Below are 27131 nucleotides of genomic sequence, written 5' to 3'. Positions count from 1 at the left end.
AAATGTCTGCCAAGATGGACCCTTGTATGCAGCTAGTGAACAAACACTAAAAAGAATGGAGAACTGGAAACTTGTATACACACAGTACTTTACATGTTGAGAATGCATTTGTAAAATATATCAATACACCTTTTTACAAAGCAGACCAAACTCTTCTCAGGTCCTAGAAGTGCTGGGAGGTTGCAGGGGAGGGCTGAAGTCCCTCTCTGAATTCCTTTTCTGTTTAAGGATGTGCTATTGGTCTTGTTTCCTAAAGATGTGAGATAAGAGAACAGCTGACTTCAGCTGAACCAAAGACAACAGTTCAGAGAAGCAGAAATGTCTGTCTGTCACTGTCGTTTAGCTTCCAGATGCCACTAGAGAGATGTAGGGTTCTGGTATTTTCAGGTTGGCCTCAGGCAGAGGAGAAGCCCTCACAAGGGAGCAGGACACAGCAGGGAGGGGAGGAGGTGGTCATCTCTTGAGTGCTTCTGCCTGCTGGGCTCTGGTTCGTGGTTTTGCCATCTGATCAAGGTCTATGCGGTGCACCAACCCAGTTTTAGTTCTTGATGCTGTGTAGATACTATACACAGGTGTGGCTGTACCTGCCATTACTGTTATCTGCCTTCCTGTACAAAAAGCTCTCTTTCCATGACTTCATTAAGTCTTGTGACATGGAGGCTGGGGTCAGATATTGCTATCTACATTCTATAAATGAGAAAATGGAAGCAGACGCCCATAGCAGAACCACAGTAGGGCTGGGAGTGCAATCCAGGTCTCCTGAGTTCAGGCAACTCCTCGATCCTGCCCAGCAGAACAGGAATTATTTTAGGCCTGGGTTCAGCCTGCAGCCAAATCAAGGTGAATAAGGGCAGTCATAGGTTGGGAGGACTCATTTGGAGTCAGAAGACTTTGGATCAAATCCTAGTTTTTCTGCCTTTTCATGAGGGCTTCAGTTTCCTCATCTTTAAAATGGAGAGTTTGAATTATAGCTTACATTTCCTTAGGGTTTTAAGTTCTGTGGCCATGACGTCACATCTCAATGCTCACTCTTTCATCCTCCAACCTTCGTTCTGTCAGTCCCATCTGAATTTAAAGATGCCTGTGAATTTTCTTCCCTTCAAAGCTGATTTTTACATCTCCCATTTGCCTTCTTTCTCTCAACCCAGTGACTCATACTTTTCCATTAAAGATCTTTACCAGAGCATTTAGTTCCTTCCTTCAGCACTGTTTAGGAGCAGCTGTTCAGAAGATCCTGAACTGGGAAGACAAGCATGGAGTGGGACTTGCTGATTCACAAAGAACAGATGCTGTTCCTGGCCTGCTGTCCCTCAAGTTAAGAATAAGTAGAGAATGCAAATAAAAATGCCATCGGTAAATAGACACTTTCCCCATAAGAATGCCTTTAAAACTATTGCAAGAGATGGCAGCAGCCTTTGGGAATTATGGGCCTTATGCTTTGACAGATGCTCTCATTTTGGCTGGCATTCTGGGTCCCTGGGGAAGCTGCTTGCCTAGAGGTTTGAGATTGCTGAAGTATTCTTTTCCATCTCCCCTTCTTCCATTGGGACTTGGCAAATAATCTCACCAACCTTGTTTTCTTTTAAAATTGATGATAGAGCTCTTGCTAATAGGGCTAACAAACTTCCAGGTGATAGCCTGCTTTTCATTTGGCTCTGACAGCTTGCGTTGCATTCCCTGACTGCCAGATAGCACAGTGGTAGCTGCCGTGAAAAATGCTAATACTATAAGGGTTTGCTTTCTGGTTTTGTTTTCTTGGACTTTTCCCTTTCTCAGTTTTTCAAGTGTCCACCGAGGAGTGGTTCAGCCTTTCTCCAGGTTCCTCAGCCCTCCTGACCTTCTACCGTGCGCCCCCCTCCCTGCCCAGCTGGACCTGGTGCGCAGCCACATTTCCTAATTGTTTGCACTGGAGAATCTCGGCAGCGGTCTCCTCCCCAAGGGCCACGGAAAACATCTGGGCACATTGTCTGCAAGTGACAAAAGAAGGAGTTTGGCAAAACATGAATGCCAGATAGCCAATTTGAGGGAGGCAATGTGGTACCAATCAGGGCAAAAGGGCTTCTTAATTTGATATTGATATTCCTCCCTTACTCCTGTTCCACATTGGGCAAAAACCTGATATTTTGCTTTGGATGGTAATTTTCTTCTTAGAAATCATTATGTGGGCACTCCACAAAGGAAATTGATTTCAGTGTTAGCCTGGAAACAACTTGCTCAAGAGTTTGATGGGTAAGGGCACCTGAAACCATATGAATAATTAGGTACCTGATTCTAATGCTGAAAAGGTGGTATAGCAAGTGAGAACAGAAGGTGGGTACCAGGATAACTCCATAGAGATCTTATGCATTCAAGGCACTGAGAACTAATTCAATGCATTTATTTATGGCTTATTTGATTTTATGTAAAAGCAAAATACATTTTAAAAGTCCCTTTCAAAAATTATTGCTCAGACTCTGAAGGTCTATGAAACATTTCCTCAAAGGTCTCTGATTCAACTAAGGCAAATTAAGCCCCTGATTAATCACAGGCTTATATTAGTTTCTAATCCAAATACTTGGAAAATCTGATCAATTATTCACATACCCAGCAGCCTGTAGAGAAACAAGACAAAAATTTCAAAACTCACTGATTGGCAGCCAATCCCACTGGCGAGATCCATCTTCAAGTGCCCTATGTTTGTCAGGCCAAGTGTGTACGGACTGCATCCGTGGTAAGCTCCTCTGCAGAGGAAAAACAGGGAGAAGATGGGGCTGAGTTCATTTTCCTTTGATTGCTGGCCTGTGGAATCCTGCGTAGGACAAAAGTGAACGTCCACGAAGGCTCGGGCGATGAAATAGAACTCCATTAACATGCACCTCCAATGATTTCTAAGACATCTTATAAGTCCATGTTCGGTGAATTTCTCTATTTATCTTTTCTACCAGTGTCATAGATTTGAAATTGCAAAAGGAGTTTTGGCAACCATCTGGCCAAGGACTCTGACCTTAGCACCTGCCCTAAGATAGTGAGACTGGTCTTTCAGCAATGAGCCAAAAAGCATCCACTCAGTGAGTGTTGGTGTTCAAAGCGGTCACCTTGAGAAGCCAGGTGTTTGTTCCTGGGTGGCAGCTGTTGCTCAACATCTTTGGGGATGTCTCTTTAAGTGCCTCATAAACCACTTTATCTGGCATATAAGTAACAAAGGTTTTGTTTCTTTCGAACCAGAAAACAGTCATGTTTAGTGTAAGTCACCCTAATCACCAGTCTTGGCTTCAGATGAGTTTTGACAACTTCCCCAATCAAAATCACCCTTAAAAGAGAAGTTAGGACTATTAAGACTACTCAAAAGGCTGGTTGTCTGTCTTGAAAGAGGAGACACAATAATGTGTTGAACCCTAGTAGCACCATGACTCCTTTGAACAGATCAATATTGTCTGTACATACAATCCTGGGCAGTTTATTTAGGTAGAACACCAATCACCATTCTGTACTGCCATATTTCTTTGATAGCAAGTGTTTCCTCATGCTTGTAGCACTGCATGTGCATTTTATATGGAATGTGTAGTATTGGATGTGCTGTGGTAATCAAATCTTCTTTTGAATTTAGATAGAAATTAAGGCCAGACAGGTGAAAGAATGGAACTATTTCTTCATTCTGTAAAATTTACTATAAATCACTCCTGTCTTTTACATAAACCGTATTATAGGAGTCTGTTTAAATGTGCTATATAAAGTTACCCAAGGGAGGCAATTATAAGCAAAATGCTTAGTTTTCTATTATTTTTAATATTCACATAGCCACCAAGATTTGAATGCCACAGCACATCCAATACTGCACGTTCCATATAAAATGCACATGCAGTGCTACAAGCATGAGGAAACACTTGCTATCAAAGAAATATGGCAATACAGAATTGTGATTGGTGTTTTACTTAACCTATTCAATCATCAATTTTCAAAAGTCACCTGAAGGAGCAGAAATATACAGCGTTAGATATGTACCCTCTGAACTTAAAGAGAGTAAAAGGAGAAAAACGGGGCAGCTGGCACTATGAAATAAGTGTATGGCTCTTTATTATAAACACAGATTAAAAATGGGCCCAATGTCTTATAGTAGAGCCATGAGGCTTCTATGGGTGTAGACCAGTCATTGACCACTTGGCATATATCGTGGTCAATACCACACCTGCAAAGTTAAAGAACTGTCATGTAACCATCTCTTTAATATTATGGGAGGATCTGTAACTGGGACTCCAAGCTCTTTGTCTCCGCAGTCAGGGACCCCTACCGCAGATCAGGCCAATTTGGATGGGTTCATCCAGTCATAAATTCATTTGACTGATCCTGCCCTAAAAATCTAAATTAGAAAAATACGTCTGGGAAAGCCCCTTCCCCCTTCCATACTATATTTTAAAGACACATATTTAGAATTGGGGTAAGTCAATGTTATTAAAGTTGAATATTCCAAGGTGTGATTACCTGAAAGAAATGATATCTGTGTTATTTGAATGCGCTCTGGCCATCTTCATGGCTAGGTCATTGGCTTCTGAGCCACTGTTCACCAAGAAAATGACCTAGAGGGAAAGGAAGATGCATGATCTCATATTTTAATTTATTTCCTTATTACTCAATTAATTCAAAATAACTAAAGACTGTGTGCTAGACTTTGATTTTCAAGAAGATTTCCTTTCAGACAGAGGTCCCATTATTTAATTACTATTTTAATTCTACAGTTTTTCTTTGGGCAGCTACTCAGTGCTAGAAATATGAAGAATGGCTAAGAATTATCCCAAGAACATTTCAGAGTTGCATTGGTTTTATTTGATGCTCTGCAAAATGCTAAGATGGGGAGTCTTGTTAAAGGGTACCTAGTGACTGTGGCCAAGTAGATCTGAGGTCTTTTGACCACTGAACTTAAACCATTCTAACTGATTCTGAAGGCCTGGGACAGGGCAGGCTCCCTGATTCTGCAGCCCTGGAGGATATCCCAGCCTGTCTGTTCAGTGTGTATTAATGTTGAGAAAACAAGCAAACATAAACTGCAGCTGATTCTGGCCAAAAGAAAGAGAGCCAAAGGGCCCTGGGTCCTCCAGGCTTGTGGACTGGGAGACATGAGCCTGGGCCTTTGTTGACATCCTGCTTCTGCTTTTGCATGAACATGCCTGTGCTGAACTTACGTTGCAGCTATTTCACCTTCCTTCATCTCTTCCAGATAATATATGTAGTAAATAAAGCATGTAAATAATATTGTAAGCTAATAATAATAGCTGACATTGGGTACTAGGCACTATTCTAGGTCCTACATATTTATTAAGTTATTGGGTCCCAAATACAAATCTTAGCCAACATGTTAACATCTCAATTCAGTTAAAAAATTCAGTCATTTCAGTCACATCTCATTTAGCAAAAATATTTACGTGCATCTTAGACCAAATGAACTGAATGATATGCTAATTTTATTAAAGAGTGGCTTCCACTCTTTGTAAAAGAAGAAATGCAAAGGACTTTGCAGAGGAGCTATGGAGCAAAGAGATGAAGACCTCTTGATGAACACAGAGAGTGTCAGAGGGCGGTGGCTCCTGCTATGTGATTTCTGCAGAGATGGCGGGGAGGAGAACCACCAAGGAGAGGCAAAGCCTTGGAGGTGAGGAAGTGAACATGGGCAATTCATTAATTCCTTTCTTCTCCTTCACTGCTTTCTGATAAGGCTATTAACTCACCATTGCAGATGTTCAATGCACAGACCAAATTTCCAGCCCATATCCCTGTTTCCTAGGACAGCTCCTCTGGGATCATGAACCCCTGACCCTTTGAGCTGGGAGCATCATACCTTTAGAGGTTCAGGGAGAAGCACTGCAAGCTTCTCTACGTACTCATGGATTGGAGGGTGGAAGAAGAAGGCACTTGTGTGCCACAGGTGGCCAAGCTGCTTTTGTGCAGCTGCGTTAACCTTCCTGGTTAAACAGAGAAGCAGAGTTACCCACACTGCCCGCTGATATGTTCCTCCCAACACACACACACCAGCTGCTGGACCCAAACATACAGCTATTTCTCAAGGAGCTCAAGAGGCTGACTTCATCTGTACCACAGAAAGAACTTCTCTACCCATCAGGGGTCTCCAGCAATGGGATGCGTTGCCTCAAAGGATGATGAGTTCCTCACCAAGAGAAGTTTCAGAAGGAGACTAAATGATTATTTCTTAGGGATTTTAGAAAAGACATTCCTAGTTTAGGAGGGATTTCTTCTCACTAGGTTTTCTTATTAACCACTTTTCAAATAGTTTGGAAACTAGAGATGACTAAATCTAAGGTTGGGTGTCTTCGCATTTTATTCTTCTAAAAAATTATAGATCCATCAAGCACATGTATACAAGATTAACACTTTTTCCTTCAAAAGAGATTCCAGCATCTGGGCCTTAGTAGTGCTCAGTGTCGATGAACATTTTGCAACCATGAAATCACATTTTATGGACGATCAGAATGTTCATGTTGAGGGATAGTAGGAACTAAGGGTAGATAGGTATGTGGGACCTGACTAGGAACACCTGGACAGGCCAAGGTGTTTTGAACCTGATCTAAAAGACAGCAATGGCTAAAGTTTGTTACACACCATTTGTTTGTTATTAGTAACTGTCACACCTAAGAAATCAATTCAGTGCTTAAGCAATTTTGAGAAATACCAGATCAAACAGACTTCTTTGCTGCAGGACTTCTCAGTACCTTTAATAATCTAATCTGCACTGTTTCTCCCTAGGAAGGAGAAATAGTTTGAAGTGTTTCCCAAACTTATTTTCTCACAGGACCCTTTACCAATGTACCTCTCCTGTGATCAGTGTTCCATGGAACTTATTTCAAAAAATTGTGCAGTATCAATAAACTTTTAGACAGAAGAGGCACTTGACAGAAGCATTGTTCAGCAACATAAATCTGAGAGGGTAGGATTGATGGGGGAAGACTGGTAACAGTGAGGCCAGTGAGGGGGGCACGGGGGCCTTCCAGGTGTGGGAGGAGAAGAGTTCCCCGGAGATTAGTGTCAGTGAGAATCACTGAGACGGGCTAGGAGGAGAGAGAATTCAGTGGAGGGTGGGAGTGGAGGGTCAGAGATGACTTCAACATTCTTGCCTGTAACATTGGAGAAACCATAGAATTAGTAGAGGAATTCAGCCAGGTGTCTAGCCTCCCAGGTTCTAGCGGAGGAGTTCAGCAGAGCAGGTGGATCACATGTGTTCCTTGAGTAAATGAAAGTGTGAATAAAAACAGTATTGTGAGGGCATGATGGATTTGGTTTTGGTAATGTTGAATTTCAGCTGATGGTGGAAAATCAGCTGAAATTGACTTTTGGGGGGGATGTGAAGGCACCTTCCTGGAGGCTGTGGACATCTACATTGCCAATGGGTTTCAGCCCTGGGCAAGTTCATAATGGATTCAATGTGACCAAAGAAATGACAGTAGAACGTTCTTGGGGTGAAAGGGTTATACCCAACTTTATATCCACAGTAGCAGGTCAGTCACTAGAATCCTGTCCACTCAGAGCGAGTCTGTGTGCAGCAAGCAGGTCCTTGCCTCTGGGCCTCTCAGCCCGCACAGCTGTCCTCTGGGCTTCTCTGCCCACACAGCTGTCCCAGTCTCTGTCCTTGGCGCTACCACCACTCCACCCTCTACTCTACTCTCCTGCAGTCTTGTAGCCATGCCACCGTGTCACCCAGAGCACTGGGCAGGGCTCTTTATATATAGTCAATAACAATGCATTGCCCACATGTGTGTAGTGAGCCAGCCGACCGGGGCCAGGTGAGAATTCTGGCCACAGGAACCTTCAGTTTATCCACAGCATCTTGATGCCCACTCTGGGTTTATTGTAGTTAGTATCTTAGCTTGGCGAGGGGCCAAGGCTGAAGAAATGGAGTTGGATAAGGCTGCTGAAAATGTAGTGATTAAATTACCAGGAGTGGGGAGCGGGGTGGGACCAATTTTATGGGGGAGACAGTACTCCCACGAAGGGAGCATAGAGAGAAGAGCAGGCAGTGAAGGAAAGAGTCCTGGACCCCCAGAGTTAGGGGGTCAGAGGGCAAGCTGCAGGGTCAGAAGGAGATCAGGGGAAGCACACAGGCCATGAAAGTCAGTGAGAGTGGCCAATTAACAGGGACAATGTCCAACATGACTGGGAAGATTCAGTGGGAATGTTCAATTTTTTTCTCTACTTCAGTTTTTCTTTACTTCTTTCACGTGTGTTTATCCTGTGTTAAATTTCCATCTGCAATTTATTTTGCATGCTCCTTGGGACCTCACCTGGGACTAGCATTTACTGAAGAAAGAAATGGCAAGGAGGTGGCTATGGGAGGAACAATGTGGACTAGATCCTGGAGTTAAAACTCACTCTTTACCACTTGACAGCTGCTTGTGAAGACCATTTGCCCCTACCTGGACCAAACAGCCCAACCTATTTGGTTTATTTAGACTTCCTTTATTTTGGTCCCACTTAATGTGAGTTTTATTAGCCAGATTATTAAAGGCAAGAGAGAACAGACATTAGAATGAAATGACTGCACTTAAGCCTAGAAGACCACAGAGGAACTACTGAGGGCATTTGGCTGGGGTGGGGGAGTCAAGGGAGCAGAGAATCTCAAGAGTCAGGGATCTGTACATTTCTAATGTAAGTTTCCTGTGAGGAGTACATCTTTCTCTTATCCTTTGTTTCCTCATCCATTGGTTGTAGTTGATGAAGGTCTGTAGGTGAGAAGTGACCTCCCCTCACCAACCCCCCCCACACCAGCCCCCGTGTCCTCGGAGAACTGCCTCTCCCTTCCTTCTGTCTTTCCTCAGTGGCTCCCTCTCTTCCGAAAGCTGTTACTAGTGAGGAGAAAGCCCCACACAGCAGCACTCTGACCACATGGCCACGCTGCACAGCACACGCAATGAGAACCACTAAACCTTGCATTGTCAGGAAAATAAAAAGTGCTGGGGTAAGATTCTGTGTCACCCAGGAAGCAGCCGGGAGCATGGGAGCCATAAACTGGGATATGTCTGAAGGCGGAGAGTTATTAACCGACTATGGTTTTGAATCACTAACCTGATTTCCATATATTCCTCTGGAGTGAACACCCCAGCGTTTTAAGGATACTCACGGGTGGCAGTGACCAACACTGACAGTGACAATCCCAGAAAAGAAATCCAGGTATCTGTTTCCTTCGTAATCAAATAGCCACTGCATGTGACCCTGGTGCAGCAACAAAGGCTTCGGAAAATACGCCTCCAGCTTAGGGGACAGATGTTGCTTGTGGATCTCCAGGACACGGTTATAGGCAAGGGACTGTTGACAGGCAAGATTTAAGTATTTAAGATCTTCCTTTTCCTTATCCCCATGTTTCTTACAAGATCAACAGCAGGTCACCCCCTAGAGTAGCAGCACCTCACCTCTACAGTGGGTGGATTTGCTCAGTGTCTCCCAGGCAGGACCCCAAGGCCCCTCCTTTCATGTAGGGGAAACTATTAATGTGGCCCTCCAATTCTTTTCTAGATCAAACATGAAGGGAGCTGAAATTTTCTACCTTTCAATGGAAAGCCTTGACTTTGAATTAATTTTAGCTGTGAAAAAATAAAAAAAAGACCTTGGAAGTAAATGTCAAAAGTAACTAAGTCATTTTTTTCTTATTTTGGGAATCAAAAACAATGTGAAGTGCTGGTGGTATCCATGTCTTAAATTATCAGACCTCTCTCCTAAAACATTTCTTTGTAGATCCCTGCTGACCATTGATTATACAATTTCTAACTATGAGTACTATGTAGAATAAACAGTTTTGGGGAAAGAGGCAGACAGAGATGGAGAGAGAGAGAGAATTAGCCTGAGAGCAAAATGATAACTTTATAATTTTTGGTGGAGGACTCAGGGAGGTCAGATCATGCCCATATGAGAAGTCAAAACCGGAACATTTAAAAAAATGCATACATTTGTGATGTATGCTTTTGTGTGTATTACATCTATATCCCAGAGAAACATATAGTGTCATGGATTGTCTCTTTCTTGTGCTCTCAGTGTCACTCTGTCTCTGCATCTGTCTTTCTCTCACATATACATACACCATTCATACAGAATTGAATGGAGAAAGAAGGTTCAGATACTCACAATGACTTAAAGACTGGAATATCTGGGGATGGGATGGCTCAGTGGCAGACAGGGCCATTTGTGGGTCCTTCTGGAGGAAGGTATTAAGTTAGCCCTTTCTATTGGGTTTTCCTAAAATTCTGACTCTTACCTGGTATTGTTCAGGTGTGAAGTCACATGGAGGCATTCTGGGCTTTGTATGAAGACTGAGCTTGGTTACAGATGTCCACCAAGCACCTATTAAAAGTGGAGCAAGTTACAGTCCTCATCTAAACATCACCCAGGCCTGTTTGGTAGAAATCACCTATAGTTATCTGAATCAAGGTCCTTAGGCAATTTTATTTCTTAGTTTAAAAACATCATCTAAATCAGCCTTTCATTGGGGCTTAAAAGTGGAGTTATCTCAATATGAGTTTTCTGGAGGAAAGAAGAGAGTTCTTCTTGAATCTAGTGGGGAATATTGATTGACCAAACCGTGGCCAGTGAGGTATGTGGCTCGGATATACTGCCTCTGTTAATAGAGGTGCTTTCTAAACTTTGAGCTGTCTAGTGCCTGAATCCCAGTGCCTACCCCAATTTCTGGTTCCGGATTGTTTATACACAGGGAATGGTGGCTGACTATTTTTGTAGGGAATGAGGAGACATAGGTGCTAGGCAATGAACTATGTTAACAAATACAAGCAAATAGATCTGGAAGACAAAACCTTCACCAAAACACAACACAAATACCATGACAGCATAAGACCATGCCAAAGTAAAGATAAGCTGAGCCAGAGGAATCATTAAATATTTGGGCTAGAAGGGACCTTAGATTTTTTTGTTTGTCAAAGTACTCATTTTATAGAGGAGGAAACCTGTCTATAGTGGTACATTAATTTGTTTAAGGCCACCAAGTGAGTTAACTGCAGAAAAGGTATGAAATTCCACATGCCTGACTCCCAGCCTACTACTCTTTTGCTCATTTCATTGACCACCTTCACCCTTCCCTTTCCAACACAGAGTTTGACCTCTCTATACAAGTGGGATGGAATAATGGAATCAAAGGCTATCAGAGCTGGAAGAGATGTCTAGAGACTTTATAAATACTCTTGGAGAAGAATGCTGCTAATTTTGGAGATTCAAGGTCAGTATCAAGATAACTTAACGGGTAGAGAGAGCTTTGAAAATGATGTCTCTCATTCAGCATGAAGGTTGAATCCATGGATGAAATGTTGGTGTCTTGTGTGGCTAAGAAGTCACAGTCCTGAGAAACATAATGAACAACTACGTTTTTAAATGAGGCTAGAAAGTAACAGCTCTGAGTATTTTTTCTTTCAAAGAGATCTCATTCACTTTTCTAAAAGCTTTAAATAATCACTGATGTCATTAATTTGCTCTTACTTTAAATGCAAGTGGCTTTTGGGTATCTGTGCATAGAAATGATAGAAAGAGGATAGCTTAATTTTTCTGAGAATTTCACCTTTTGAAGTTTTTCATTGTGTCGCTCTACATTAGTACTGTTCAGAGATGGAATAAAAATTTTGAGTGCTTCTAAGAACTGAAATTCTTTTCACCCTTTAGTTTCATTTTCCTACCTGTAAAATGGAGTTGCCCATTGAGAAGGCTGTAAGCTCTCAACTCCAAGGTTATAGGAATTATGAAAGTAGGCTAGAGAGTTGGAAAGAAAGATATGATATAAAAAAAAGTCTGAATTTCAAACAGCCAAGGCAGGTTTATACATCCATTCATTCATTCACCAAACTGACAGGAATATGATGGTGGAATGAAGGCTTCAAATGAAATACATAAAAGCCTGCCCAAAGGGAGAATGGAAGGAAGACAAGTAGGAGAAACAATTAGTCAATAAATAAAATAAGTCTAGATAACATCTCAAAAATCTATTGTCTTTCATACTTCCTCTCTCACCAAACAACCCAAACTTGAAAATAATAGTAATAGTAAAAATTAATAGACAAAAAGAAACAAAAATTCTTTGGTTTTCATAGCTTGCTAGAAAAAAATTAAAATTCAAATATCTAGATAATTGCCTTCATTCTTATTCAAAATAGCCTATGTTTTGAGGACAACATAAAGTTGAGGATTAATAAAGCTTCTCTTGGACCCCTGGAAATGGTGTATGTACATGTTCACACAGACCCGTTTTCGTGTGAATGCATAGGGACTGTGTGTATGTATGTGTGTTTGTGTGTGTGAAGACAGACTGAAGTGGGTTAATAAGACCAAATCCCAGGTCTATTTCTGTATAGGTGTTTTTTTCTTTTTTTTTTTTTGTTTCTTTGTTATCATTTTAACTGGTCCAATATTGCCTTTTAAAGCCTGATGCTAAACCCAAAGGGATTTTCATCCAATTAACCTGGACAACTCAAGTTGAATTGAATTTCCACTTCAATTCACCTGGACAACTCAAGTCATTTAAGGTCTAATTCAATTTGAAGAAAACACTACTCTCGTATATTAAGTGCCAAGTGGAGAACTGGGTTTAACTTGCCAGGTGCTTAATTCCCACAGAGTTCTACAGCAGAGAGGTCACCTGAACTTGGCTTTCTTTTCCCCAAAAAATCATAGTATCAAAAAATGAAAATATGTTTGGCAAGGTGAGAGAAATCAATTTTTGTGGGCATTTGAAAATTCTAGGGGGAATTCTCTTTGTAATGGAAAATATTTTTCTAACACCCACAACCAACTTTCAACACAGAAAGGTATTTATTGAGAACTTCTTTATTCTTTCAAATAAAAAAAGTTATAAAATATTTGAAAATGCACAATGGAAATAGTCAGTAGAACATTAAAGTGGTTCAGTTTTGCCTGGCATATTATGTAGCTTTAAACTGACTTGTCACTTTGGTTTCTTTTGATACTTAGGCTAGTCAGTGACTCAGGAAAGGAAGATTTTATTCACTTTAGAGCTGAGGCAGGGATAGATTAAATCCCCATAGGGTTGAGGGCTAGTGTAGGAAAAATGGAAGTTCCTATGACCAGGAACCTCACCTGATCCTAAATCACTTGAAGATGTAATTGGCCTACTGCTAGGCTACTGCTTTCACACCTGTAGCAATGAGCTATTATTGACTGAATCACTATATAAAGCGATCTGCCCAGTGCTCTGGGTAGAGGCAGAGATGCAGGTGGATTATGGACCTGCAGACTGCTGGATGCATATGTGATTCTAGTCCTTAACCTACTGCCATGAGAATAAAGCCAGGTATAAACCCTTTTACCCCAAGAATATTCTGTTGTCATTTCTCGCTCTCACTGAATCCATAGTGAACTTGCACAGGGCTTAAACACTCAGGCAAGACAATTGGCATAGCTGGCAGGATTCACTGTAAACCAAAGAGTGGAACAGGCTGCCCTCATGGGACAGGTGCTTCAGTGGGCTGCCTCAATAGACAGGGAGACATTTGAATGTCCCCCAGTGGGCATGTGGTCTGGGTGGCTTGCCCCCTAGAGGACTGGGCCCCTCCACAGGACTTGGGGGCAGTGAAGGTGACACCTGAGGCAGTAGAGGTGGCACTTGGCATAATAAGGAGGTCCTTTGAGAATCAGAAGCCTGCAAAGCAGTGAAAACCATGGATTGGCTGTTTCTCACAGTATTAAAAAGTCTACAGAAGAGAAGGATGTGCTCCTGTGAGAGACATGAAAAATAGTAGCATGAGATTGTGAGCTGTGAAGTGCTGTGGATTTGTTGAAGAATGAAATGATGTTGATAGGAGAGGAGACAGCATGAGAATGTGAGCTGCGTGGTGCTGTGGAGGAAGTAAAAGATTCTTTGCAGAAGGAGAGTGGCACTGCAAGGCACTGCAGAAGAGGCAAAGGCCATGAAGGAGAAGGACGTACTCCTGCAAGAAGTACATGAAGCAGCAGCATGAGAATGCCAGCTGCGATGTATTGAGGTGAAGGTAGGAAAGCTGTTGAAGACTGAGCTGGCACTGCTGTGAAGCACTGTAGGAAAGCTTAAGGTGCTGCAGAGAAGGCACTCGGGGAGTGGCAAGAAAGGTGCTGTCAGCTCTTGAAATGGAGGAGCTGTGGAAGGACAAATGAGTGATGCCAGAGGCACCAAGCCCTCCTCTATTGAAAGCCTGCCCAGCTGTAGATGAGAAAATAAAGATGCAGCAACTGTGGGTTCACCTGGAAGAGGTTCAGTCCCCTCCCCAGGTCATAGAGCACTCTATACTTTGCCCCTAAACTGACGCTGAGCTGGTAGATATGGGTTTTCAGTTTTGGCAAAAGCCCGTGGAGTTGATACCAGCTTGGCTCCTGTGTCTTTGGGATGTAGTGGGGGATAGAATTGTTCTGTCGGGATCAGAGATGGGAAAGCTAGCTCCCCTGACAGTTCATCCTGCCTTGAGGCAGAGATTACAAAACACACATCAGACCCTAGAATCACTCCCTTCTCAACTGGCTTATAGCTGCATTTAACACCGTATGGCCCAATCAGGGTGATTTACCATCCTCCCCCACTAGATGGCAGATGTATGCTTAGCTCCAACAGGGGTTATGGGAGTTAGGCATGAAAAATGCTGTTTACAGTCCAGAGAATTATGGCCCAGGTGAGGAGACTTCTACTGGGGGAATGAGAAATGTGGTGCTTTAAATGGCTCCCATGTTCCTCTTTGGGCCCCTAGTGGCCATACTTGCCCCTCACTTAGGGCAGCCCATAAGTGAGGTTACCCATGTGGTGGCAGACTTGGGAGAGGCTGAAATGATGAGATCACGTAAGGAAATATGGTCTGCTACTCAGAGGCAGAATTTAAAGGGCCCCATGAAGGTTACGATGACCCAAATGTGGTTTTATTTAATAGGGACAGGAGCAGACAGAGAGAAATTGGATGGGAAGTCAAATAGAATCTTACTGGAGCTGTGGCAAAAAGTGAAACCAGAGCAGCAGTTCTGGCAACTGAGGACCAAGAAGCAGAGACAGAGCCAAAAGTCTGGTCTGTGTTTGTAAGACTTCCTGCTGGAGAGTAAGCTGACTTTGCCTGAACCTGCACAGGAAGATGATTGGGGGATATGATTTGACTGAGGGGAGGGTCAAGGTACCCACCTCGAGGGACCAGGGGGGTACTGGAGGCCACATGTTGAAGTATCAATTAATTGGTCCCCAATGAACATACAATGTGTACTGGCTCTGGTAGACACAGGAGCTGCATGTTCATTGATTCATGACAACTCTGAGCAGCTTTCTGGGACCCCTGCTATTATAAATGGAAATGGGGGTAAGGCTGTCAGAGTGAAACAAGCCCAAAACCTATCTAACCACAAAAGAGTATACTGTATATACCTCTCCCATCCCCAAATATATTTTGGGTATAGATATCCTGCAAGGCGTATGGTCACAGACCACTACAAGAGAGTTCAGACTGAGGATACAGGTGGTGAAAGCAGTCCTGAGGGGACATGCTAAGCACCCACTGATAGCTTTGCCTGTGCCTCAGTGGGTGACTAATACCAAACAATACAAATTACCTGAAGGGCATAAAGAAATTGGAGAAGCCCTCTAGGAATTGGAGAAGGTAGGTATTATAAAGCCCACCCATAGTCCTTTCAATTCTTTGGTATGGTTGGTAAAAAAGCCAGATGGCTCCTGGTACATGACAGTGGATTACAGAGAACTGAATAAAGTCATACCCTCTCTGCATGGTGCCACCCCCTCTATTGCAGACCTGATGGTTACCCTCAGTCATGAACTAGGAACATATATCATTATGTTGTGGATCTTGCTAATGCCTTCTTTTCTATTGACAGAGAACAGGAAAGATGGGAAAGTTTGCCTTCACATAGTAAAGATGACAATGGACTTTCACTGTACTTCCACAGGGGTGCCTCCACAGTACCTCCATCCTTTATGGACTCATAGCCCTGGACTTGGCAGCATGGGAGAAACCAATGGTGTGATTGAATCATTGTATCGATTCATGATATCATGCTCACCTCTGATTCTCTTACAGATCTAGAAGGTGCAGCACCTAGACTGCTGCAATATCTAAAGGAGAAAGGATGGGCTGTGAACAGCACCAAGGTTCAGGGACCTGGTTTGTCAGTCAATTTCTTGGGGGTCATCTGGTCAGGTAAGATTAAAGTTATCCCAGAGACAGTCACAGATAAAGTCCAGGTCTTCCCTATCCCTGTAACTGTGGCATTGTTGCTGGAGTTTTGGGGTCTTTTAGGCTACTGGAAAGTGTTCATCCCACACTTGGCACAAATTCTGAAGCCCTTATACTGTTTGGTATGAAAGGGTTCAAGTGGGACTGGGATGAGACATGTGCATCTGCTTTTACCACTGCAAAATGGGCAGTCAAGGCTGTGAAGGCCTTGAGTGTGATAGACCCATCAAGGCCCTATGAGCTAGATGTTCATGTGACCAAAGATGATTATAGCTGGGGTCTCTGGCAGTGGCTTAAATGAACTTTCCAACCTATTGGATTTTGGTTGCAACTCTGGAACGGAGCAGAGGTATGGTAAACCTTAACAGAGAAACAATTGGCTGCTGTGTACCATGCTGCTGGCTACAGAGCCCATTACTGGAACGGCCCTGATGCAGGTTAGAACCATCTATCCCATCATGGGTTGGGTATGAGTCTAGACCCAAAAGCTGTGGAGTGGTGTAACATAGATGCCTGCACTGGCCACGTGGGGTGTGTATTCAGAGCAGTGTAGCACTCTCTCTACCAGCCCCAGTGCTTTTGGGGCCAGTGACATATACCAGTGCAAGGCAGGAAGAATTTGCTTTAGAGTCATTAGTAGCAGAGAGTCTTTATTGGGAGGAAAGAGCCCCTATACCTGAAGATGCAGAGTATACAGATGGCTCCAGCCATGGGCAGCCCCTGAAATGGAGGGCAGTAGCTTTCCATCCAAGACTGAGACAGTAAGATGGAGGATGGGGAGGAGAAGAGCAGCCAATGGGTAGAGTTGTGGGCAGCATGGCTTGTGATTAGCCAGGAGTCTTCCCCTATAGTTTTCTGCACTGACAGTTGGGCTATTTATTGAGAACTGACTCTGTGGCTGCTGACATAGTGCCACACCAACTGGTTGGTCGGTCACTGACCCTTTGGACGCAAGAATTGTGGCAAGATTTATGGGCCTGTGGTCAGACCAAAACAGTTATAGTATATCATGTGATCATGTGACAGGCCATTTGCTGCTGGCATCCCCAGGAAAGGATGAAGCAGGTGAAATGGCCCAAGTACTTTAGAAGGAAAACCTGCCTCTGATGTGGCCCAATGGTTATGTCAACTTTTGTTGCATGTTGTTAATCTCCTCTAACGTCTTTGTGGATCAGGCACACCCTAGCAAAAACTGCAACTTGCTGGGTGTGCATGGAGCTCTTTATCAGGACTGCTACTGGCTTTCTGTGGAAAGTGCAAATCATGAACTGGGGCTGGTTTGAATACAGCTGGGATGACCACTTGGTGGCAATCAATCCCCTTGGACTCGAGAATAACCATTATTATTGTAAGCTTTGTTGTTACAATGCTCTAGCTTTCTTGAACAAGGACCATTGCAGAAGACTGATGGCATGTAGGTTGTGAGCTGAGAATCCTGGAGGGGTGGAGTGTGGGGAAAGTGGAAGTGCCTATGGCCAAGATCTTCACCTGACCCTAAACTACTTAATGATGTAATTGGCCTACTGTTAGGCCAATGCTTGCACACCTGTAGGCAATAAGCTATTATTGACTAAGTCACTATATAAAGAGCTCTGCAGGAGGTTACAGTGGAACTTGTCTCAGTCTCTCTGGGGAACCACTTCTGGTAGAATCACTCTGAATTTGGAGTCAGGCAGACCTGGCTTTGAATCCCAGGTTGTTGTTTGATGTTTCTGCCTTTGACCACATTTCTTAATTATTCATTCATTATTCTTCTGTCTCCTTATCTGAGAAATGGGTTAATAGTACTCACTAAAATATTTGGTTGAAGATGAAAGGGGATAATCATTTAAAGTATCATACATGTATTAAGTTTCAAAGAATTGCAATTGTTGAGGCAGGAGGATAAAAAGCAGATAGGAGAGAAAGAAAGAATAGAGAAAAGGGAGAAATGAGGAGAACATAACAGTAAAACTGATCATAGTGGGGAACGGAAAAGGCTTTCCCCTACCCGATTGGGACTTTTAAGGCATAAAAATGTGCAGCAGGAGTTGGCATTAGGGAAACTGGTGAGGGAGTGGGGCAATATAGTGAAACAAGATACACATGAAAATCACAAGCCCATAGGCTATGACCCATGAAGCTACTGATGGATGCTCCCTCGGGTCTCCTCACATTTTCTGTCCCTGCTGGAGAGAGAAGAGAGTCTGAGGAGGAGAACTGGACCCAGAGTCTAGTCCTGGTTTCTTGGGTGACTTTGCATACATGACTGTACTTCTCAGAGTCTCTGCTTCCTTGTTGGTAAGTGAGGGGATGGTACCCCCTCCTGGGGACATGGAGGGAGTTTGTGAGAATGCTTTATGGCTTATAGTCATCCTTCAGCACCTAATATGATAGTTAAACCTTTATTTTGAATTGCCTTCCTTTTATATCTGTTTATATTATAGCTAAGATATCACGTTTTTATTTTTAAATTGTGGGGAGTGGAAAAGGGATACCTCTTCCTGATTGAGGCCTGTGAGGCACAGGGTCTCACTGTGGAATATAAGTATGCAGACAGGTGTTTGCGTTAGGGAGGTTGCAATTAGGGAAATCCCCCCCCAGTCAGTTTTCTAATCCATGAATTTCATTTCAGAGCAAAAGAGGGCACTGTAAAATATTGGACATGAAAAGGGAACACTGGATTTGACAAAGTGACGACTTCTGGGTTAGATGACCTGTCTCTAAGAGCTCATCCAGGTCTAATCTTCCAGAAGCTCCAGAGCTCAGCCCTTCTCCTCTGGCTGACCCTCTGCTGACCCAGATGCCCCTGGTTTCCACTCACGGTTCAGGGAAGGGCACATCTTGGGGATCCCAGAAGAGGAGGTGTCCAGGCGCAAAGCCCTTGTCAAACGTCTGCAGGCTAGAATCATCTCTCCCAGCTGGGAAGCAAAGCCCTGCTAAGGCAGGTCAGAGGAGGGCCTCTTACTGCTCAGCCACTGGCTGGACTTTGAGATTAGACTGGGTGGGGCGGAGCTCCAGAGGGGAAACTTGGAGGGTTGCTGCCTCCTATTGGACAAGCCCCAGAGCTTTCAGGGCCAGGATAGGGCCTTAAGGGGAGGGAAGGAGAACAGAGTTGGGGAAGAGGCAGTGGGTGGGGGGAGGGAGAGAGAAGGGAGACAGAAGGCAGGTAGGCAGCACAAAGGTCTTTGGGACTAGTTTTGCTAGTTTTGTGTGGCATCAGCATGAGTGTCTCTGTCAGAGGGGGAATGGGCCCAGGTGTGGCTGAAGGGGTCAGAGGCTGAGAAACCAGAGGGGTGTGAGAAGAAGAGAGAGAGAAAGAGGATGTGCATGAAGTGACTGGGGAAAGAAATTGGTGTTGGGGGTCTTAGAGGAAGAGGAAGAGGGCTTATGGGGAAGGGATACCCACTAGCTGGGGAAAACTCTGGACAGCGGTGCATCCCTTTAGGTGTGCGAATAGAGCAAGAAGTTGAGAGCGGAGAAGTCAGGGTGCTTTATTCTTATATTTTAATTTCTTAAATTCCCTTTAGTCACTCCTGCCTTCTCCACTCCTAGTCTCCGTAGGCAACTATTATATGTATTTAATACATATCTTTTTGTTGGTATGCATTCTTGTAAAATGTGTATTATTTGGAGTGAATGCATTATTAATGTATGTAAATATGTGACCTTCCTGTTTTCATTCAGAGCCATGTTTTTAAGATCCATCCAGGCTGCTGTGCATATATCTCCAGATTTCTGGTGGCTGCAGGGTAGCAATCACTGTGCCTCTGCATGGCAGTGCCCCACTGGGGATGGTGACAAAGGCAGCTGGAACCAGGGTATTGGGGTGTCGGTACACAAACTGGCCCCTGTACCTGGAGAGCAGGGAGAGACCAAAGAATGAGGCAGACCACTCTGGATGGTAGGTGGCAGGTTTAATGAGCAGCAGAACTTACTTATGAGGCTTGTCTTGGGTGGCCATAAGACAAGTAGACCTCTGCTCCCACCCACCAGAATCTTTAATGTTTGTATAGAGGCCGTAACTGGGTTCAGTTATATCCACCATCCCGATGGTCTCAACAACACCTACTGTCTCAAGCCTATGCCCTTGAAATAGCTCCCACTGTGGCAATGGTGGGCAATGTGTACATTCCAAGGACAGAGGAGGGGGTGAAGAGCCTCTGATTTCCTGGGTCCAGCTTGAGGGTCAACCAGTGGTCAGGTTCTCTTGATGACCTCCTCCAACAGGGGTGGGGGTGGGTGAACACCATACAAGGTGGACATCTTGTATCACCCTGCAGGGGGGATGACTATCTTGGTCACAACCTCCACCAACGTCTGGGAAACAACATTTTGCCCCAAGTACCCGGAGGAGGTAAGGGCAGCTGGTAAGCATAGAAAGTATTTTCAATTGGTCCCTTTTGCGTGGGCTCCCAGCTTCCAGTTCATTCTGCTGGGAGGCTGTATTGTGTGAGTGTTTATGTGACTGGGCTGGTCAACTGCTATGTGAGTGACCCGTGTCAGTGAGACCTGTGGTGACACAGCCTCTCCCTGGGGTGCCCAGTCATCATGTGCTGGACTGAGGTGAGAAAATGTTGAGTTCCTGAGATCTGGCATAAGTTCTTCAACTCCACTGGGCTGTGATGAATTTTGATTTTGTGAATACTACAGACTGCAAACTCCTTTGAGTGGAAATCTTTTTGGGCTATAAGTTTAAAGATTGGTATGGTGAAGGCCCCCTTCATTAGGGCTGCCTAGGCTGTGGAAGCCAAGCAGTGCATTCTGAATAACATCCAACTGAGAAACTGTATCTTCTTTATTTAAAAGGAGGGCATTTATTCTGATCACCATAGTACAGTATATGCTTTTTAAACTTTTTTTTTGTGGAAACAAACTCAAGCCTAGGAAAGCATGAGGAAGAAAGTGAAAAATCACAGCAATCCTCACCATTATATATTAGGAAAGATTCTTTCAGAAATCTTTTTTACATGGTGTATACCAGTATATATATACATGCAGTTTTATAATCTGCTTATAGTCAGTAATACAGCTTTTCATGCAAAAAATACATAGGTCTGAGTCATCATTCTTAATTCTTTCATAATCTTCCTTGATATATTTTATTTCATTTTGGAAAATTGTTGGCTGTTATTACTTTAATATTTCTTTCTGTTCTTTCTTCTTCTGGTATTTCAGTCAAATGTATTACAGCTTTTGAAATTATTCCACAGTTCTTGGAGCTTCTATTATTTGCTCCCATTTTTTCCCATTGCTTTTAAGCTAAGGAGTTTTTACTCCCTATCTTCAAGCTCACTGATTCTTTCCTCAGCTGGTCCAGTCTACTGATGAGTCCATCAAAGACATTCTTCAATTTCTGTTATCGTCTTTTGATTTCTAGAATTCTTCTGATTCTTAGAGCTTCTATCTCTCTGCTTCCATTACCCATTTGATATTACATAATATCTACCTATATTCCATTAGAACCCTTGACATATTAATCATAGTTATATTAAATCGTGTGATAATTCCAATATTTAGGTTATAACTGAATCTGGTTCTGATGCTTTGTTGCTTCAGACTGTATTTTTCTTCTTTCACTTTAACATCACTTGTAACTATTTGATAAAAGCAGGACATGATGCATTGGACAATGGGATCTGAGGTAAATAAGCCTCTAAGGTGAGGTTTTATGTTAATCCAGTTAGGAGTTGGGATGTGTTTAATGTTTGCTGTAGCTATAGGTGTCAGAGGGTTCAATTTCCACTAGTATCCTTGTTTTGTATTCCCTGGTATCTGAGGGCTTCCCTAAGAACCTCTCCTTAAACAGAGTCAGGGTCTGGCAGGTGTTTCAGATGTAAATTGCTGTTATTATATTGCAGCCCCAAAGACTTATGATTAGATCTCAGCCTTTTAGTGGGCCTGTGTCTCTGGACTGTGCCCTTCACAAGTGAATCTCCAGTAGTATAAATTAAAAAAAAATTCTGCCTTTGACTCCCAACCTGGCTTCAGTTTTCCCAATCTATTTCGTTGAAGTCCTTACCCTTTTTGACTATGTTCTTCCGCCCCACCCCTTAGGTAGAGTAGGAAGCATAGAGGAAGGTGGAATGGGAGAAATGCTCTTCACCTGCTGAAGGAGGACTCTGGACAGCTCATCTCCCCTGGAGAACAGATCTTTGTCCAAGTGAAGTCTCTTAACCATATTTCACAGTAGTTACTCTTCTCCTTCCCCAGCCAGAACAATGAGGGCAACTTTGCCATGACAAGCTGGTGATGTTCCTTAGGTAAGGCCTATAAAAGTTTGGGGTCCTTCTAAGATTCTGGCAACCAGGGAGTTTCTCATTGTCATGCCAGTCACACTCAGCCTCTAGCAATTTCTCAAAATTACTTTGTAAGTATTCTACCAGCTATGACTCTGGTGGCTTCTGCTCCAGATTAAGAAGGTCTTGGCTGTGACTTTTAGGCTTTGCTCTAGATTTCAAAGTGATAGTTCACTCTGCAACCTCACTTCTCTGATGTGTTCAAAAAAAGTCATTTTCAGTTTTTCAGTTTCAGGTTTTTAGTTTGTCCAGGCTCTCTTTGAAAGGATGGAAGTGACAACTTCCAAGCTATGTTGGAGCTGAAACTAGAAGTCTCCGTGTATTTTGTTTGTTAAGTTCCTATTAATGGATAGCTATATATTCTCCAGCATTTTAGGACATAGAATTTTGTGCACTGGACTAAATATATTTTTCTCTGGATCAATCCTTGAAGAGGGATTTCTAGATCAAAATGTATGTACGTTTAAAATGCACTCCAGTAAGGTGGCATCAATTTACAATTCACTTAACATTGCACAGAATTGTTTTCTAAGATGTTGGGTCTTTTGACCTGTTCAGAATTACAATTATATCCACTGAATCTGAAAACTAGGGTGAGGAGGAAACTTAGATTCCCTCCAGATCTTTATCCTCAGTCTAGGAGTCACTTGAAACAACAATCCAAGATCTTGCCATAAGTTCACAGGTAAAATTACTATTAAAAAGACTCTGACTCCTGGTTATAAAGGACTTTAAGAGGCATCTGCTATGCTTCTTTTTTTTCCTTCTCATGAAATTAGATTGGGTATAATTGTCTCCATTTTACATAAGACCAGGGAAGAAGAGGAACTATCCCAATTTACATGACAGGACATAAGTCAGGAGAGGTCATCTATCTCCCAGATAATAACTTACTTTGAAGGCACAGAATATATTTCATCAGGTAGGGAAACATTGAAATTTCTCCTTGGAAAAGGTAATGGCAAAGGAGGAAACATGAAAATTCTGTTCTCATGTTAATAATTACAGGGGAGTTTTTTGCACACAGGTTCACTAATAATTGATCAGGTAACCCCTGAATGAACTTTGCTCTTTGACCTGAGTCCTTCTGCCAGTAACAGAGCAGGGTCCATAAGAGTTACTGAGGATAAATAACAACCTTTCAAAAGTGAAAATTTCCTATTCTTAACTCATTTAGGAGTCATGGAGTTGAAGGAAAGGGAAATGTTTGAAAGGATTTCAGAGAAAATCTGACATGAAACCTCATATTATAGGTATTCCATTTCACAGTGGATGGACTAGGAAAGATAGCAGGTTCAGGGTGCTCAGACAGAGGTGGAGAGATGGCAGATATGTTAGAAGGAAATAACTATATTAGAGATGTGGCTCAGATATATCAAGTGTTTAATAATGGATATGGTCAAATGACTACCAGGTAACTTAACTGAGGAAGATCTGCGTTTAAAAGGAGGGTTTTGAACATCCACATTAATCTCTTTTTGGTAGAGCATGGCACAGATATTTTTGTGCAGAAGCCCCTTAGCAGTTGGACTTCTCCAGTTGTTCACTCCCTTGAAGTTCACAGCCAAACCACAGTTCCTTCCAATCACAGCAGGATTTGGCTCACTGTGACTGGGGTTGTTCCTGTGTGGGAGAAGAGATACCCCTAAATTTAGGCCCTCAGATATGGCGAATAATCTGATTATGACCTTTAATTATATCCTGCTCCTATAATGATTATTACAAGACTGGCTGATTTAAATTGTAAATAGATTCAATCACAAAAGAAAAATGAAGGAAGGGCACTTCAGAAGGGAAAAAAAGGAACTGATTTACCATGTAAAGGAAAAAAATCTCAAATAGGATGAGGAAATAGAATTTAGCTTTCTACTGTTTCTGAGACACTCTTAAAAGATAGTAACATAGAACAACTGAAAGTAATGGTATAAAGAGATTCACCAAATAATTACCACTAGAAAGAAAGTTACTGTAGCAGTATTAGTATCAGAAAAATGAAAAAGAATTTTTAAGACAAAGAGAATCATTAAGGATAAAAGGGATCATATTTAACAACAAAGAGGTAATTTATTAGGAAGATTGAGTATTTAAATTTATATACACCTAATAGTATAGCCCCAAAATATACAAAGCAAAAATCAATAGAATGATAAGAGAAAGAGGAATTTCTGTAATTCTAGAAGAAGGTTTTAACTTACTTATAAATCTGTTCAGAAAATTATGTCTCAAGCAGCAAAAGAGATAAATCTCATAAGTGCAAAAATCTTAAACTTTGAGCAAATTGAATGCAGCAAAGTATATAAAATGTATCATAAACAAGTAAAATTCATTAAGATTCACCAAGATTAAGGAGGGAATGGAAACTCCTACACTGCTGATTGGGGTGTACATTGGTACACCTGCTTTGGAAAAAGTTTATCAATATCGAGGTAATGTTAAGATATGTGTTCCATACTACCCAACAAGTCCATCTTTAGCTGTGTATCCTAGAGAAAGTCTTGCAAATACTTAAAAAATGAGGCTTGCATAAAATGTTCATTGCACAGTCATTTATAATGGTGGAAATGGAAAGTTGGTTAATACAGGGATTAACATATAAATTGTATATATGTATGCAACTGCATATAGCAGATAAAGTAAATAAACTGGAGCTATTTGAATCTCAAAAATCCAATGCTGAATGAAAAATATTACAGTGCATAATGACATATGCTATCATCTATGTATAATTCATAAACACCCAGAATAATTATATATATTGTTTATGGATACATACATTTTTTAAATGGCTAGGAAGGATATATAACAACCGCAGGACTATGGTTATCACTGGAGAGGGAGATGGAGAATTTGGTTATTGAGGGATGTAAATTACTACATCTGTGATGTTTCATTTATTTAAAAAAACAGCATGGAATAGATATGGTAAGATGTTAATATTTGTGAAATTTGGGTGGTGGTAAATTGGTCTTTGTTATATCATCTTCTGTAATTTTGAAATGTGTATGAAATATTTTATGCAATAAATAAAAGATCCTAACTGGAAGATTAAATCACAGTTGGAGTTGTAAGTAAAGACAAAGGATAATTCTAGGTAGGAAAATGCAAATTTTTAGCACTCAGATTTGTGGCTTAAGCTTCATTTGGGAAAATTGATTGTATATCAGATTTGGAAACTTCCCTTGATTGTTCTTGGTTGTTCCCAGAAGGCCCAAGGAATTTCTGGGTGCTTCCAAGTATGTTTGTATTTTTAAGGCTCAGGCCTCGGAAATGGATAAAGACTAAGGGAACATGAAGACAGTGGAAAGAGGTGTAGAATTTAGCTGGGTTGGAAGCAAGATGATGTCAGTTTTGGTTTTGATTTAGTAGGAAAATAAAATTAGAGAAGGTATTGAAAGATGAGTCCCGAAGTCTGTGCCTGGAAAAAAAAATGCCTTCAATGATGATCTAAGACAGATATTTTATTTTTGTGTCTGTGGTATTTTATTTCTGGAGAGGCTCAGAATGCCATTTTTCCCCCTTCATTAAAAAATGTCCTAATAAAGTTTGTTGAGGCAAAGAAAAAACTTTTCAAAGTTACATTTTTCATAAAATACATGTTTCATATCTGTATATAAAAAGACCCTTCAAACACCACTGCTAAGGAAATAATTTATTGGTTCAATTTAAACTAAGCATTGCAAAAGCAGGTGCTCTGGAAAAGGACTGAAAAGTACATTATGAAGTTAACACAGCTCAGTAACAATATCAGTATTGGTCATGGAAAGTCAAGCAGATGTCATTTAAGCTCATCTTGTAGTTTTTAATAGTTTATGACACAAATGTTCATCACCTTAAAAATATACCTGTGACATATACAAATTCTTTTAAACACACTTCTAAATGCAGTAATAAAACATTCCTGAGCTCCCTTTTCTTGTACCAGCATTTGCCAACTGATGTCCATGTGGTGTTTTATTTGACTGACATCCTCTAGCCTTTTCTTAAAAAATGTGTTTTATCACATTCATAAAAATATCTGTGCTTCAAGCCCATTTGTCAGCATAAGTTTTAATGTGAACCTGATTATAATAAAGGAAATTGCTTATCACTTGGATAGGCAGCAGGAGTTGAGGCGTGGAGTGGAGTAGGTAGAAGAGACTGTAGAGAAAAGAATTTCAATTTAGATGTCAAGACCTCTAAAGTAGAATACATTTTGTATTATCCAGAATGGGATTTGTCTCACCTGTATAGTTTGGAGGGATTTGCAGAGTAAATCCAGCATAAATCTTCTTCCCTGGCTGGTAAAATCCCTTTTGGGGTCTTTTCAGTGATCCTATTTCCTATATTCCTTCCTAGTCTACCCTAACCCATCCCCAAGATTTCAGGGTTTCTACTAAACTGAAGCTGTATCTCCCAGTCCCTAAAAAATAGGGGAAGATTCAGAATGTACAAAACTTAGTTAGTAAGTTGTTAGTAAGTCTGGTGGCATTAAGGTTTCTGATTAGATTCTGGCAAGATATGGCAATATATACTTCCTGTTTCTTCAGGGAAACACATGTAATCATTTTGGAAAAGAAGCTACATATTACTTCTCCTGCTCATCATTAATAATATGAATGCTGTGTCTGGTGAATGACACTTCAAATTTTGTAGCTTAAAAGTCAGTGTGCCCGAGAATTAAAGGCAGATGGCA

General features: G+C 41.9%; 1 protein-coding gene across 4 annotated transcripts in view; it reads right to left on the bottom strand.

Moving 5' to 3' along the window:
- The window catches only part of AGXT2 (alanine--glyoxylate aminotransferase 2), a 40125-nt gene extending 20990 nt beyond the window's left edge, over positions 1-19135 (bottom strand). For 3 of the 4 annotated variants that reach the window (XM_036884931.2, XM_036884928.2, XM_036884929.2), the window contains exons 1-7: positions 18985-19135; positions 10229-10314; positions 9101-9285; positions 5810-5933; positions 4459-4553; positions 2627-2720; positions 1874-1967 (exon numbers count right to left, since the gene is read on the bottom strand). In XM_036884931.2, coding sequence (XP_036740826.2) covers positions 1874-1967; positions 2627-2720; positions 4459-4553; positions 5810-5933; positions 9101-9285; positions 10229-10314; positions 18985-19072 — 766 coding nt within the window. In that variant the 5' untranslated portion in view covers positions 19073-19135. Of the gene's footprint in view, positions 1-1873; positions 1968-2626; positions 2721-4458; positions 4554-5809; positions 5934-9100; positions 9286-10098; positions 10169-10228; positions 10315-18984 lie in introns of all 4 variants that reach the window. The other variant, XM_036884932.2, reaches the window with a different exon arrangement.
- Between the last annotated feature and the right edge of the window lie 7996 nt (positions 19136-27131).

Source organism: Manis pentadactyla, chromosome 2 (genome assembly GCF_030020395.1).
Source record: "Manis pentadactyla isolate mManPen7 chromosome 2, mManPen7.hap1, whole genome shotgun sequence".
NCBI lineage: Eukaryota > Metazoa > Chordata > Mammalia > Pholidota > Manidae > Manis > Manis pentadactyla.
The sequence above is the reverse complement of the archived record's forward strand: the minus strand, read 5'-3'. Positions and strand labels throughout refer to the sequence as shown.